The following is a 13,204-nucleotide window of genomic DNA, read 5'->3' on the forward strand; positions in this document are numbered from 1 at the left end:
GAAGCCCAAGAACGGGCGGGAACTAAAGTCATGGCAAGCGTGACAGACAGACAGGGGAGGAATGTAAACTAAAGCTCACCAGAGAAGCATTTTATTTCTATATATATATTTTTTTTTAGCATACATTATAGTTCAAACAACCTCACACATCTGCCACATCTGCCCCGTGGGCCGCCTATTGCCGACCCCTGCCTTAGGGGATGCTTGTAAATGCTTACTCCTGTATAAGTTGTGAGGTGTTGTCTTGTGAGTGAGGCTGAATTAGATGTCAAGCAATGTCATTTTACTACAAATTCGTAAAAGTTCTAACTGATCTACATTTAATGCAGGAAATTCAAAACGAATAGTGTAGTATTTATGGGACATGGCAAAAGTCATGGGATATGATACTAGTCCTGTCCCATAACATCTGGCATGCATTGTAGTTTACATGTTAATCACATTTCAAATATAAAAGAATCTACCCATCCATCAAAGCATTTTTCTTACATAGCTCTTTATTTACATCAGTTTCACAGAAACGTTTTCACTCTCTTGTTCTCTCTCTCTCTCCGTCTCGCCCCAGTGCTCCATTCTCCTAACTTTAAACACAGTGAATGTCCATTACGTCTTTCACTTCTGACAAATTCCCAACAGAACCAACAGCCTGGAACTACCCAAGACATAAAATATACAAACAGAACATATTATGAATGTACAAAAATGAGAATGTACAGCAACGGTCATACTTAAAACCCCTAATTACAGGAAGATCCAATATCGGACAAGTGGATAGCAAATGAAAGCTTATTAATGGAAAAACAGATACTTAAAAATAAAAAACGAGCGAGAGACATTTTCCCCCAAAACAACAGAACAGCTTCAGGAACGTAGACTGAGCCAACTTAACATCTAAATAAATTAAAGTTTCTCTGCAAAAGACTGTTTTCCAAAAAAAAAACAACAAAAAAAAACAAATAAACCAAAAACATGCTCTAACCATTGTGGAATAATGTACTTCCACTGACTCAACACAATCATAAAAACACTGAACGCTATGGTCATTGTGTGGAGCACTGAAAATCACAGGTTTGCAGTTGCTGAGTACAAATTTGCAGAAATTACAAACACAAGAGTGGTTATTTTTGTGTACTGTGATCGTCTTTGTATTATTAGACAACAGTTTACACCTTTCATCTTGTGCATTTAAATAAAAGCATTGTCCAGAAATGGGGAACAGACTCTAGAAACACAAACTATGTTTCTAACCATTTTCTTAAAGTATTTCAAGTTTAAAACTAAACAATAAGTAAGTTGGACTCAGATAGCAAAGGAAGCTTTATAGCTGAAAATGAGATGATCACTGTCTAGGATTTTTAGATACCACTGTGAGAAAGAAAACAAAATAAATCAAAAACTCACACCTAGATCAAAACGTTTGAAAATCAGGTATGCTTCTTCAAAGGGTAGTTCTTCAAAAAATATATATATAAAATCACATAAATCATTATAAAAGTGAAGTGGTGTGAAATGTCAGACATGTTGTAGAGTAATAATGTATCAGATCAGATTTGTTAAATTCTCTAATTTTATGTTAAAAACTCAGTATGGAAACTAATATAGAAGGAACCTTCTGTCCATTTTCTGTATTTATTTTATGCGCATCTGTGCCAGGTTCTTGAAAGCAGAGAAATACAAACGGAACAGAATAGTACCATTTAAAACTGACGGGGCTTTGTAGCAAATAGTTCAAGCTAAATATTTACACAAATACAAAAATACAGACCATTTTCTTTCGTATTCTGCATTCATTTTGTCCGTATTTGTGCATATTTGTTAAAAGCTTACAAATAAAAACCTTCTGACTGTATTTATACATGTTTCATGAAAGCCTAAATATACCAAAACAGAACAGATTAGTGTTGCTTACAACGGTGGCGGCAGTGTAGCTAATTGTTTGAGCAAAACATAACTACAAATGCCGATACGGACACAACCTTCTGTCCGTACTCTGCATATATGTTGTCCGTATTTGTGCACTTAACAGTAAAGCTGAGAAATACAAAGAGAATAAAATGGTACAATTTAAAACTGTGGGGGCTGTGTAACAAATAGTTCAAGCCAAATATTTTCAGAAATACAGAAATGCAACCTAGTGCATATAAGTTATAAGCTTACAAATAGAAATGGAACAAAGTGGTATGAATTAAAAATGTGGGGGCATTGTTCAAGTAAAACATAACCAAGGGTACGGTTATGGACACAACCTTCTGCCCAAAAATTAAAACAAAACTTGGCCAACTATAAAATATAGTTGCAACCTTCTGACTGTATTTATACATGTTTCATGAAAGCCTAAATATACCAAAACAGAACAGATTAGTGTTGCTTACAACGGTGGCAGCAGTGTAGCTAATTGTTTGAGCAAAACATAACTACAAATGCCGATACGGACACAACCTTCTGTCCGTACTCTGCCATTTATGTTGTCCGTATTTGGGCATGTTACAGTAAAGCTGAGAAATACAAACAGAACAAAATGGTACCATTTAAAACTGTGGGGGCATTGTTCAAGCAAAACATGAGCAAGGGTACGGATGTGGACACAAGCATCTGTCTGTACTCTGCATAAAATGCTGTCCGTATTTGTGCACATTACTTTAAAGCTGTGAAATATAAAGGGAACAGAATGGTAGCACTTAAAACTGTGGGGGCCGTATAGCTAACAGTTTAAGCTAAACCTGGCTAAGGGTACAGATATAGACATAGACACGCAACCTTCTGTCCGTACTCAGTAATTTTTTCCGTATTTATACACGTTTTATGAAAGATTAAAAATACAGAGTACAAAATGGTAAAAAAAAAAAAGGGAGGCAGTGTAGCTAATAAGTCAACTACATAACTACAAATGCAGGTACGAACACAACCTTCAGTCCGTACTCTGCATACATTTTGTCTGTATTTGTGCATTTTAGTTATTAACGTTTAAATACAAATGGAGCAAAGTTGTATGGGCAGCGTAGCTTACAGTTAAAAAAAAAAAAAAAAAAACATGACCACTAGTACGGACATGACCAACCTTTTGTCCATACTCTGCATTAATGTTGTCTGATTCGTTTTGAACAGACTTGTGTAAAACACCTATTACACTTATGGCCCTCTCATCTTTCTGTAATCATTGTCAATATAAAGGATAGAAGGATAGACGTATGCGGACAATTACTGTTACCTCTATTGCAACGGATGTATTTAATATATTTTGTATATAAATAATGTATAGATGAGCCTTTAGGGTCACTGGTGGTTTTGAACACTAAATAAAATATAATTTATTCCCATCACCGATCCAATGCTGAAAAAAAAAAGAGTTTGGCCAATTTCTACAGAACATGCTACTACACACCAAATCACTCAGAATGACATTGTTTATAGATCCACCGTTGAATTATGACAAAAATATTAAGTGGAATTCCTATTTTACCAAAAAAAAAAAAAAAAAAAAAAGAACACTCTTAAAACTCTCAAAACAATGTTGACCACTGTGCAATAAAGAGATAAAGAGTCTTGATACACATATTCTAATAGTTCTACAGGCTGCACCTCCCAGTGTGTCTTTGCATAATCACACACAACATTGTGTTGGATATGAAGCATCAAACTAACAAAAACAGTCCAAACAATCCCTCTAAAACTGTGCTACTCGTCTGAGATTCCATATGGCTATGATCTATAAAAAGTTGCTTAATGTATTTTAGTCACTGAGCCTCTTCCTGTGCATCTTAAAGAAGAAATCTGATGTGAAATGGACTTATGCTCCCAACAGACAATGCTAGTAATAGGGGCATAGCGTTGCCTAGGCAAAAATATGTATATTTACATTATATATTTCACCATTAACATGCCCAAACGTAGCGCCACAGTAGCTCTTTTTATAAACTATCTGTGCACTTTTAAAGTTTTCAGTGGCTCGTTTTTAATGTCAGAGCCTTCAGAATTCTATTAATGAACTTTGGAGCTCCTTTGATCTTGTTTATGGTTTAAAAATAGTGATTTCTTAGCATGGGCAATGCTATATATCCATCACTAGCATTTTAATCCTGTTGGTATTTTGAAAATGCTGGGGGAGAATGGAGGTGGGCTATTTGACAAAAGTTTGTACTTGGTATAATGTTTCATTACAACCAAAGTCCATTTCACACCAGATTTCTCCTTTAACATCATTTAACATTTTAACTATAGAAACATGTTGCATGAAAACCCCTAGAAAAACATGAAAAAGGCAGGTACCAAAGGCAGATAAATGTATTTCAAACATAAATGCCGGCATGGATAAAAAAGATACAGTGAAAATGCTTCCAATCGCAACAAATTGCATGGCAGTCAATGCTGAAACTTCTTCCAAGGCTTTGCTAATAAACAAGAATAATAAAAAAAAAAATCACTGATGGTGTGAAGCAAGCTGTGCATCCCAATCGTCTTTGGGTATCGACACTCCGCTGGGAGACACCTGAAGGTAACGATGTGTTCTTAAGGTAGCAAGATGTTCCAAAAGAAATTCCAACTTGAAAAAGTGACAGAGAATAAAGGGCTTTTATAAAACCAGGAGAATAGTCCAGTTAGCTCTTCTCTTCTTTTTCTTTTTTTCTTTTTTTAAACACTGTGTTCTCAATAAACCGGTGAAGGACAGCACTGTGGGGGGAGGCTGTTTTTTGATGATTCATTCCAAATCCAAACGGTCCAAAAACGCTCAAGGACAGATTCTGTACCTTATATTAGCATATTTCCACTACAGCTCTATAGTGCTCTATTCCTTAGACATTTGGGGGACTCAGGAAAAGTTCCACAAGGAAATATAAAGTCAACTCTACCTTAACACTGACAAATAGACATACTTTTGAAAGCTGTGGGTATAAAAGGGTCTCTCTGACTCTACCTTTTCTTTAAAAGGAAGGGGAAAAAGTGCAATCCACCAGTCTCTCTCCAATTCCCAATATGACTCCTATTCTGTTATGTCCTCTATAAAAAAAAAAGCATGTACCTCTGAGAGTTCAACACTTGCTTCAAGTCCGTCCTCACCTGTACAGTAGAATCTCTTTCCTTTAATGCACCACCCTGCTTTTGATTGCCGTACGCAACATTTAGGAAGGTGAATTAAGTATATTTATATACACATATACTGGCAGTCGCACACACGCACATGCACACACACATGCACTGATGTTTAGCAACAGTTTGAGCTGTGTTTATTTAAAATCAACAAGACAATCCAAGATGCCATACTGTTTAATCTTTGGGCATGTTTTAGAGCCCACTGGGGCTTTTGGAGAACTCCTAGGACTAGATCAGGAAATGTGTTGAGAAGAATAATCTACACATCTACGAGTGTGGGTGAGACAAATGTGTGGGAAGCGGTTCTTTTAAAATGTTAGCAGAGTGTGACAAAGTGATTGGAGGTTGTCTAGGTGCAGTTTAAGACTTTAAGGGTAATAATATTCTTGCAGTTGGTTTCCTAATGAGTCCATTTGGTGAATTGGTTTATGCACTCCCTCAAGAATCTACAGTGCACACAAAAATAACACTAGGGGCAGGACAGCATTCAAACTGATTCAACATCGAAATGATTAAATGAAGGAAAAAAACAAAAACAAAAAAGGACCTGCACCTTTATCCTTTATGATGTGTTAATGGTGCTGAGGCAAGTGGAAGCCTCTGATAAAAACAAAGTACAGCACACAGTCATGTGTCTGAACATTTGCACCTTGTGTGCCAGTGAAAACTATTAAAATAACAGAAAAACTCCATCAAATACCATTAAACCAATCCAGCTGCAGCTCTTTAAGTACTAAACACACTGTTTTGTCATTCTTTCTTGATGCCTGATTCACACTTTTATTGTTCTTCATAGCCCCACAAGATCTCAACATGTTTGATAAAAAATGTCAGAATTTATTTTTTCCGAATTTGAACATCTTGCATTTTACAGCACATCACACACTGTTGCAAATCACTCTTGCAAGAGAATGAAATGCATGCATGCATTCTGACTGCCAGTGTATGTTTATATTTATTTATATATCTATCTATCTGTGTATATATATATATATATATATATATATATATATATATATATATATATATATATATATATATATATATATATATATATATATATGAACTCAAAGTGTAATAATAGAACCATAGAGCCCTTCCTCTGCTGTACATCTCTTCTCTTTATTAGAGTTCGTACTTGGGAAGGGGTGGGAGTGGGGTCAGTCTAGAAGATGTTTTCGGGACCCCATGCGCGAGCGGTTGGATCGTCGAATGTCAAACTGCGAATCTTTGCACTGCTGGCAGGTGTACGTCTCGGGGACGTTGGACTTGCGTATTTTGGCACAGGACAGGTGGATCCAGGTGTTGCACTGGTTACACTCAATCATTGCCCTTCCCGCAAAGGGCTTCATACAGAAACACGTCACCAGATCCCAGGAATCGTCATCTGCAATCAAAGAATAATGATATCAGATTACAGTTTGTCAAAATGTTTCCAGTAAATTCGAGACTAAATCCAGCAACTTAAACATACCTGAATCGACCATGATATCCTCATCGTCTGCAGATCCGTCTTCGTCGCGGAATACGACCTGCTTTCCTTGCCGAATCACTGTCCTTGTGCCGGGCAATCCCTCCAATTTCATCACTACTGCCTCGCCCTCAGGCAGCATCAACCTCTCCCGGCTCTCACTGCTGGAATCTGGACCCGAGCTGGCAGGAGAATGGCAGCAGGGCCGCTCCATCTCTGGCTCCTCTTTACAGGCTACGGTACCCTGCAAGCTCGGCATAGGACTTACAGCAGAGTGAGATGTGCGAGTCATGTCCATGTATGAAGACGTGGGCGTGGGGATGCTTAAAAAATCCTCAGGCTCCTCCTTAATAGCCCGGCTGAAGGGAGAGATTTCCGCCACAGGACTGGATGGAAATGACGTGAAAGAGGAGTCAGACGTGTCGCCTTTACTCTTCTCTGGCTTCTTTTTCTTCTTCTTGACCTTGTCGGGTTTCTTGCGTCCCTCGAGGAGAAGGCCTGTGGATTTGGAGCGCTTCTGAAACTCAGGTTCCTCTGCTGACGGCCTTTTGAACCCAGCGAAGCTCTTTCTGCTTTTGGGTGAAGGCTCATCTGGTGAAGGAAGACCGCAGCCCAGGCGTGAGCTGTCCCAGCAATCACTGTCCGCAGTGCTGCCTGTGCTGTTGGGGGGGCTGGAGCTGCTCCTCAGGGGGGTCTCCTGAAGACAAGGAGTGGTCCAAAGGTTTAATAACTACCTTCATACTAGCTCATCAAAATCAACTCACCTGTTTATTCTGCTTCTCTATCAGGCACTCTAACTAGGAGTGCAAAAATGATGAAATGGATCATTTTAGTAATATTAACACAATTATGTTAAACCTAAATTGCTATTGTGTTACATTCAAGAAGCAACACAGTTTTTAAATGTATTATTTTATAATAATGTGGATTTTTAATTCAGAATCTGAGATTCGTGATTCATTACATGACATTACATACACTGCATGACACAGCCATCACATTCTTAAGTACAAAAGCATTTCAGATTGAATGGTATTCACATGCCCCAGTTTGAATAGTTTTCACCAATAATTTAAGTGATTCACAGCACATCCTGCGCTGACTGATGGTGGTGTGAATGAACAGAAAAAAAAGAAGAAAAGAAAAAACTCCACCCACCTTCACCCCACCAAACCTGAACAAAAGCAGACCACACTTTAGCATGATGAGAGTGTTTGACATCAAATGAAGCAGATTTCTTTGCAGCCTTAGAAAGACAAACTCCTATAATTAACGTGAATGTTACATGTCTAACAAATTATCAAACAAGCATTATTCTGCAACAAGCCCTGCAAAACTAAAAAAAAAGCAACAAAAAAGTTTAACTGGTAGAAAGCAAAGCAAAAGCTAAATTTCTGGATGTGAGGATACATCACAAAGAAAAATCTGCCAAAACATGATCCACTTTAAGTGATGTTTTACACAATCCCAGTTTCTCAGAAGAACCACAATGTCAGTGGGAAGCAGAATTGTTTGTAAATTATTGTTTAGAGCTTTTCCAGGGTGCGGGAGGATCTGCTGTGACTAGAAGGGGAAATGTAATCACTTTACACAAACAGTATTTGTGTGCAAAACTAGTCTACCTTCTATTTTTCCTACTGCTTCTGTTTTGTTTTAACATATGACTTGAAGTTTAAAAGACAAGAAATAACACTCATATTTAAGGCCACATGGTTTCGACACAATTTTATGACTTGTAATGAAGATTGTACTTCAATTGTACTTCATGAAGCAACCCTCACAAACATCTATGTTAATCCAAAATGCTCACTGAATTCCCAAACGAGGCATTAGGAGCTGGTTAGTATGCTGACCGCACTCTCTGCTGAAATTTCCAATTCATTACAAGACTCGTTCCTTGATTAGCCCTTTTTTTTTTCAAATTGCAAACGACTGAATGTGCTGCAGCAGCCGTATTATTATCAGCCTTTCATGATTAGCTATGTGCAGAGGTCAAAACTGTGATTAGTGAAATTGGTTTAATTGTGCAGCTCTACATATAATAAGCACAGACACTCCTGAAAAACCAACCACGACGAATGAGGCTGATCTACAAACACCACTCCCACCAACCCCCTGTCCCACCAGCCGTAAAAATGCATGGGCCATGGTCTTGATGTGCTCTGAGGTTCCACTGAATGGAGATCCTGAAACAAAAGCATTTGGATGTGCACTGCTGCAGTGATGCAATGAGTTAAAAGACAGGGTCTGAGATGAGCATGGAGGAGACTGGAGTGGCCCTCTTACCCTGGAAGGGAGGGCTGAGGTTTTTTGGGGAGGGGGTCCCTCAGTGGCAGGGCAGCATGGGGGGAAATGCGAAAGAACAGCTGCCCACAGAGCCACCACCAATTCTGTGGATCAAACAGAGCATCAGCAAGCACAGTAGCTCACAGGGCGAGAAACGAATCAGACCCAAACACAACAACACCCAGTGCTGGGCAAGTGCTGAGGACTGGCGGTGAAGGTTTGTGAGACAGCATAAGTGCATAGATGGAGTTAATACTGGTATCTGGAAGCATTGCAGTTTTTCCCAAAACACACACATCTCTCTCTTTGACAAACACACAGAGCACATCATACTGTATAGATTATGAAGACTTAAAACACATGTGACCAACTTTCATTCTTTTTCACACTGAACAGAAGAGTTTACTCACCTCCTGTGGATATGGGATGTAACCAGCATATGCCAGCACAAATGTGCAAAACTTGTTAAAATCTTCTATCGTCCTTTTCCTTTTGTATGTTGGACTATAACCCTGCCAATCAACACACAAAAATTGCATTAAGGAGTCTGTAGAAAATTTCATCTGCATTTTAAACAATAAAAAAGGATAAACTTTAAGAACAAGGGAAAATGTTAAAATAACTTGAACTAAGGGCAAAATTAGGGGTGTAAGAAAACATTGATACAATTGTGCCGCTCAATATTGGAATTTACGGAAAAATAAATAAATAAATAAATAAATAATCATAAAAAAGATATTTAATGAATAGTTAATAAGAAGGTGTGTCCAAAATTTAGACTGATACTGTTTATTGTGTCTGAAATGCTGATTTGATGCCTTGCTGCCCACAATAACCATGTCACTTAGTAGGCAGTGTAGTGGTTAGTGCTCTCTATATCTGAACTAAGGGGGGGAAATAGGTCCTGACATTGCCATGGTATGCACAGCTCACTGCTAGACATTAGCATTTAGCTTTTAGCATTTTAGCCCAATAAAATGTAGGGCTAGACTACTAAACTTCCATTCAGGGATGTGTGTGGGTCTTCCTGCCTAAGTAGGCAGCATTTCTTACAATTCAGATACAGCCATGATGTCCGTATATAGTAGGAGGGGGCAAGCTTGATAGCTTAGCTAACTGTCCACTAGCTAACCTAGCTCGCACAACTCGACAGCAAAACAGATTAAACATATCTGAAAGTAGCCTACATGCAAAAGAGTGTATTTTGGCACTAAAATACATCGACTACAGTTAATGACATGCGTTGGTACATCGCTGCTGTCCGACTGAAGTAGGTTAAGCTCCCGTTAGCTGAAGTTGGCTAATGCTAGTTAGCTAGACGTTGTGTTGTGGTTTTAAGTAGAAATGTTGTCAAAGTTCGTGCAAAGCCTTAAATGAAGCAAAGACGTAAACTAGCTAGACTGTAAATTAGTATGCTTTTAAACAATACAAAACACACAAACCTAGTTAAATAACGTTACACTTTTTGCCTACATTCAACACAGCAGAGAAGTTATTTAACCTAGCTTAGCTAAGCTAACTAGCAAATTCAGGCACAGAAAGAAGTTACAAGTTAAATCCAACCCAGGGTGAAAAGATGTAGCTATGTACTGTGTTTAACATTTAGACAGCCGTTTTTATATGTTACATGTATAAGAATGAGGGAGAATATTTCTTACCTGCGAGTCAAACGCATTAGTTGCTGTGACGTTACCGTTGTCCATTTCTGTAAAGCATAAAGAACACAAAATAAATGGGTTAGTGTACCTAACATTTATCATTTTAATCTTCTAACAAGTACTGACCAAGTCAACCTACTTTTCATAGATTAGATTAGACTGTGAGAGCCAGCAATGGAAAAATAAAATCGAATTTCCCCTCAAAAGGTCAGAAAAGTGAACTGATAGCTATCCTCCAGTCCAAAAAGGGCTTAATTACTATTATGGCCATTACGAAACAATACATTCTGACTCACACAATTAATTAGTTCCATCTGCACGACGTTGTTAGCTAACCAACTAGAAAGTTGGCCAGGTTAAGTGGGTCAGAGATGAACAACAAACATGAAGAGCACAAGTAACGTTAGCTCATATAACCTAGCTGTATTCCATTCCACAACAAGAAGGCACTTCATTACCACAGGTTGTGAGCTTTACACATTAGCTAGCTAACGTTATATTTACAACTGTGCTAGATAATTTCGCGTTAGCTATTGTACTTCGTAGCTCAAACATATTTGCAGCCAGGCTGTCACTACTTAGCTAGCTAGATAGGTATACTATTATTTATTTTCAACCTTAGCATTGTAGCTAAGCTAATGGTTTGTATGTGTGTCAGCGGTTTCTCTTAGGTTAGCTAACCTAGCTAAACAGATCCATAGCTAGGTAGATACCTAGATAAATAAGCTGACAGCGCGTTTGTTCAATAACAGACAGTCTCTATAATGAAAGTTATTTTCAACATTTAACGTTAGTTAGCTTGTCTCACACATTTAGCTATTAGTTACATTTGCAACGTTTTGTTCTAGGTTAGCTAAGTTAGCTTGGCTAACGCTAGCTATGCAGAAATGGCAAATCCACAGCTGGCTAGCTAGCTAAACAAGCTGACAGCACGTTTCTTCAATAGCAAACACACACTATACTCTGTTTTCACACTTGGCTTTAACAGACAGGTAAAATTAAAGATAGCTAAGCTTATTTACGTGGTCGCTTTAAAGCCTACACACCAGCTAGCGACATTGCTTGCTAGTTAGCTAACGCTAGATATTTAACCTGATATGTTAGCTAGCTATGCTAACGGTAAAGCGTAGCATGTTGATGTACCAATAAACCAAAAACAAGAAAACAGCCATTATGAACAGCTAGCGTTAGTTAACCTACAGATTTGATATCAGCTAGGGTTAGCTTAGCCAGCTAACTGACACGGCTGTTCTCGTGTCAAAGCCAGACAAACTTTCATCTACGAAAATCACTATATTTAGCTAGTTAACCTAGCTCCAACTAACTTTTATAAAACTACAGTTTGGCTAACTAAAGTCAAACGCAACGGATCTCCCAATTCACATGAAGTCAGGTCGACATTTTAGCTAGCATAGCTAGCATCAATATTGATGAGGGCTTCGTGTTTACTTAGGGCGAAGACCGCCAACAAGGCAGTAATAGACAATAGATATATTGTATTTTTCACCATTATAACAGTTGATTAACTAGCTAACCCTACGTAACTAATATTATGTATGTGGTAGCTTTAGCTTTAAAGCCCCTACACACCAGTTAGCGATGTTGCTAGTTAGATATTTAGCTGTCTAAATAAGCTAGCTATGCTAACAGTAAAGCTTAGCATGTTAATTAACTTGTAATCCAAAAAAACAAGCAAACAGCCACTATGAACAGCTACATTAGCGTTAGTTAACCTACAGTTTTAATATAAGATAGGGTTAGCATAGCTAGCTAACTGACAAGGGTGTTCTCGTGTCAAGACCAGCAAAACTTCAATCTAGTTCAGTACGAAACTAAAAAAAACACTACAGTTAGCTTAGCTACCTTAAACAACTTTTATAAGACTACAGTTTAGCTAGCGTTAACTAAGTTAGCGTTAGCTAAGTTAAACGCCACGAATCTTCCAAATCACCTGAAGCCAGGTCGATTGCGCTAGCCTGTAAGCTAAGCCAATATTGAGCGCTAGCTAGCTATTTACTTAGGGAAAAGACCGTCAACAAAGCACTTTATCTGGTTAAATAAGCTGACCGTACATTTATCCAATAACAGATAGACGCTATATTGTATTTTTCCCACTTTAACGTTAACATCGCTAGTCTAAATAACGTTACGTGCTTACCCCTCTAAACTCCAGCTAGCAATGTTGCTATGCTATCCTGGGCATTTAAACAGTTAACCTATGTTAACCTAGCAGCTAATGTTAAAGCCTAGCACGTTAGCACAATCCTACCACGTCTGAAAAAAGTTACATTTCCAAAAGATAACATTTATATTCTTACCGTGAAATGATGAGGAGGAGATGACAGCTACTCCTGTTGATACTAAAAGCAGTGAAATCCGATTTCTACAACTTTACAGTTCAGTATACGATATATGTAACGCTATATAGCGTTAACTATATGACGGTCAAGATGCACTAGAATAAACTAGCTAGTTATACCTAGCAACCTCCGTTAACAAACGTAAGACAAGACAAGTAACGCGATAAAGACCAGGGCAGAACACTAAGCGCGACATAAACCGAAAGATACGCGTTATTAGACTAGCTGTAAGCTATAAATCGAGTTTGTTTGTAAAGCCGTGCAGCTCCCCACGAAAAAAATGCCGAGACGGCGAAGACACCAGACCAGCAGCGTCAGGGGGGTTTCTACGTCTCTGCGTC

At 38.3% G+C, this 13,204-nt stretch overlaps 1 protein-coding gene across 3 annotated transcripts; it reads right to left on the reverse strand.

Moving 5' to 3' along the window:
- Nucleotides 1–478: 478 nt before the first annotated feature.
- Nucleotides 479–13,204, reverse strand: phf13 (PHD finger protein 13). Of its 3 annotated transcripts, XR_007429286.1 has the most exons (6): nt 10,643–10,788; nt 10,504–10,550; nt 9,256–9,357; nt 6,563–7,256; nt 2,440–6,475; nt 479–1,976 (listed from the first exon to the last, which is right to left on the reverse strand). XR_007429286.1 is itself a non-coding variant. In XM_049471647.1 (5 exons), the coding sequence occupies exons 2-5, from the start codon at nt 10,546–10,548 to the stop codon at nt 6,249–6,251; spliced, it is 1,068 nt and encodes a 355-aa protein (XP_049327604.1). In that variant the 5' UTR covers nt 10,549–10,550; nt 12,822–13,204; the 3' UTR covers nt 479–6,248. The 3 variants fall into 3 exon arrangements, 2 of the variants coding, with proteins under 2 accessions (XP_049327604.1, XP_049327603.1); XM_049471647.1 differs by lacking the exon at nt 10,643–10,788 and adding an exon at nt 12,822–13,204 and having other exon boundaries at nt 479–6,475; XM_049471646.1 differs by having other exon boundaries at nt 479–6,475.

The sequence above is a fragment of the Astyanax mexicanus genome, chromosome 24, assembly GCF_023375975.1.
Source record: "Astyanax mexicanus isolate ESR-SI-001 chromosome 24, AstMex3_surface, whole genome shotgun sequence".
NCBI classification, from domain to species: Eukaryota; Metazoa; Chordata; class Actinopteri; order Characiformes; family Acestrorhamphidae; genus Astyanax; species Astyanax mexicanus.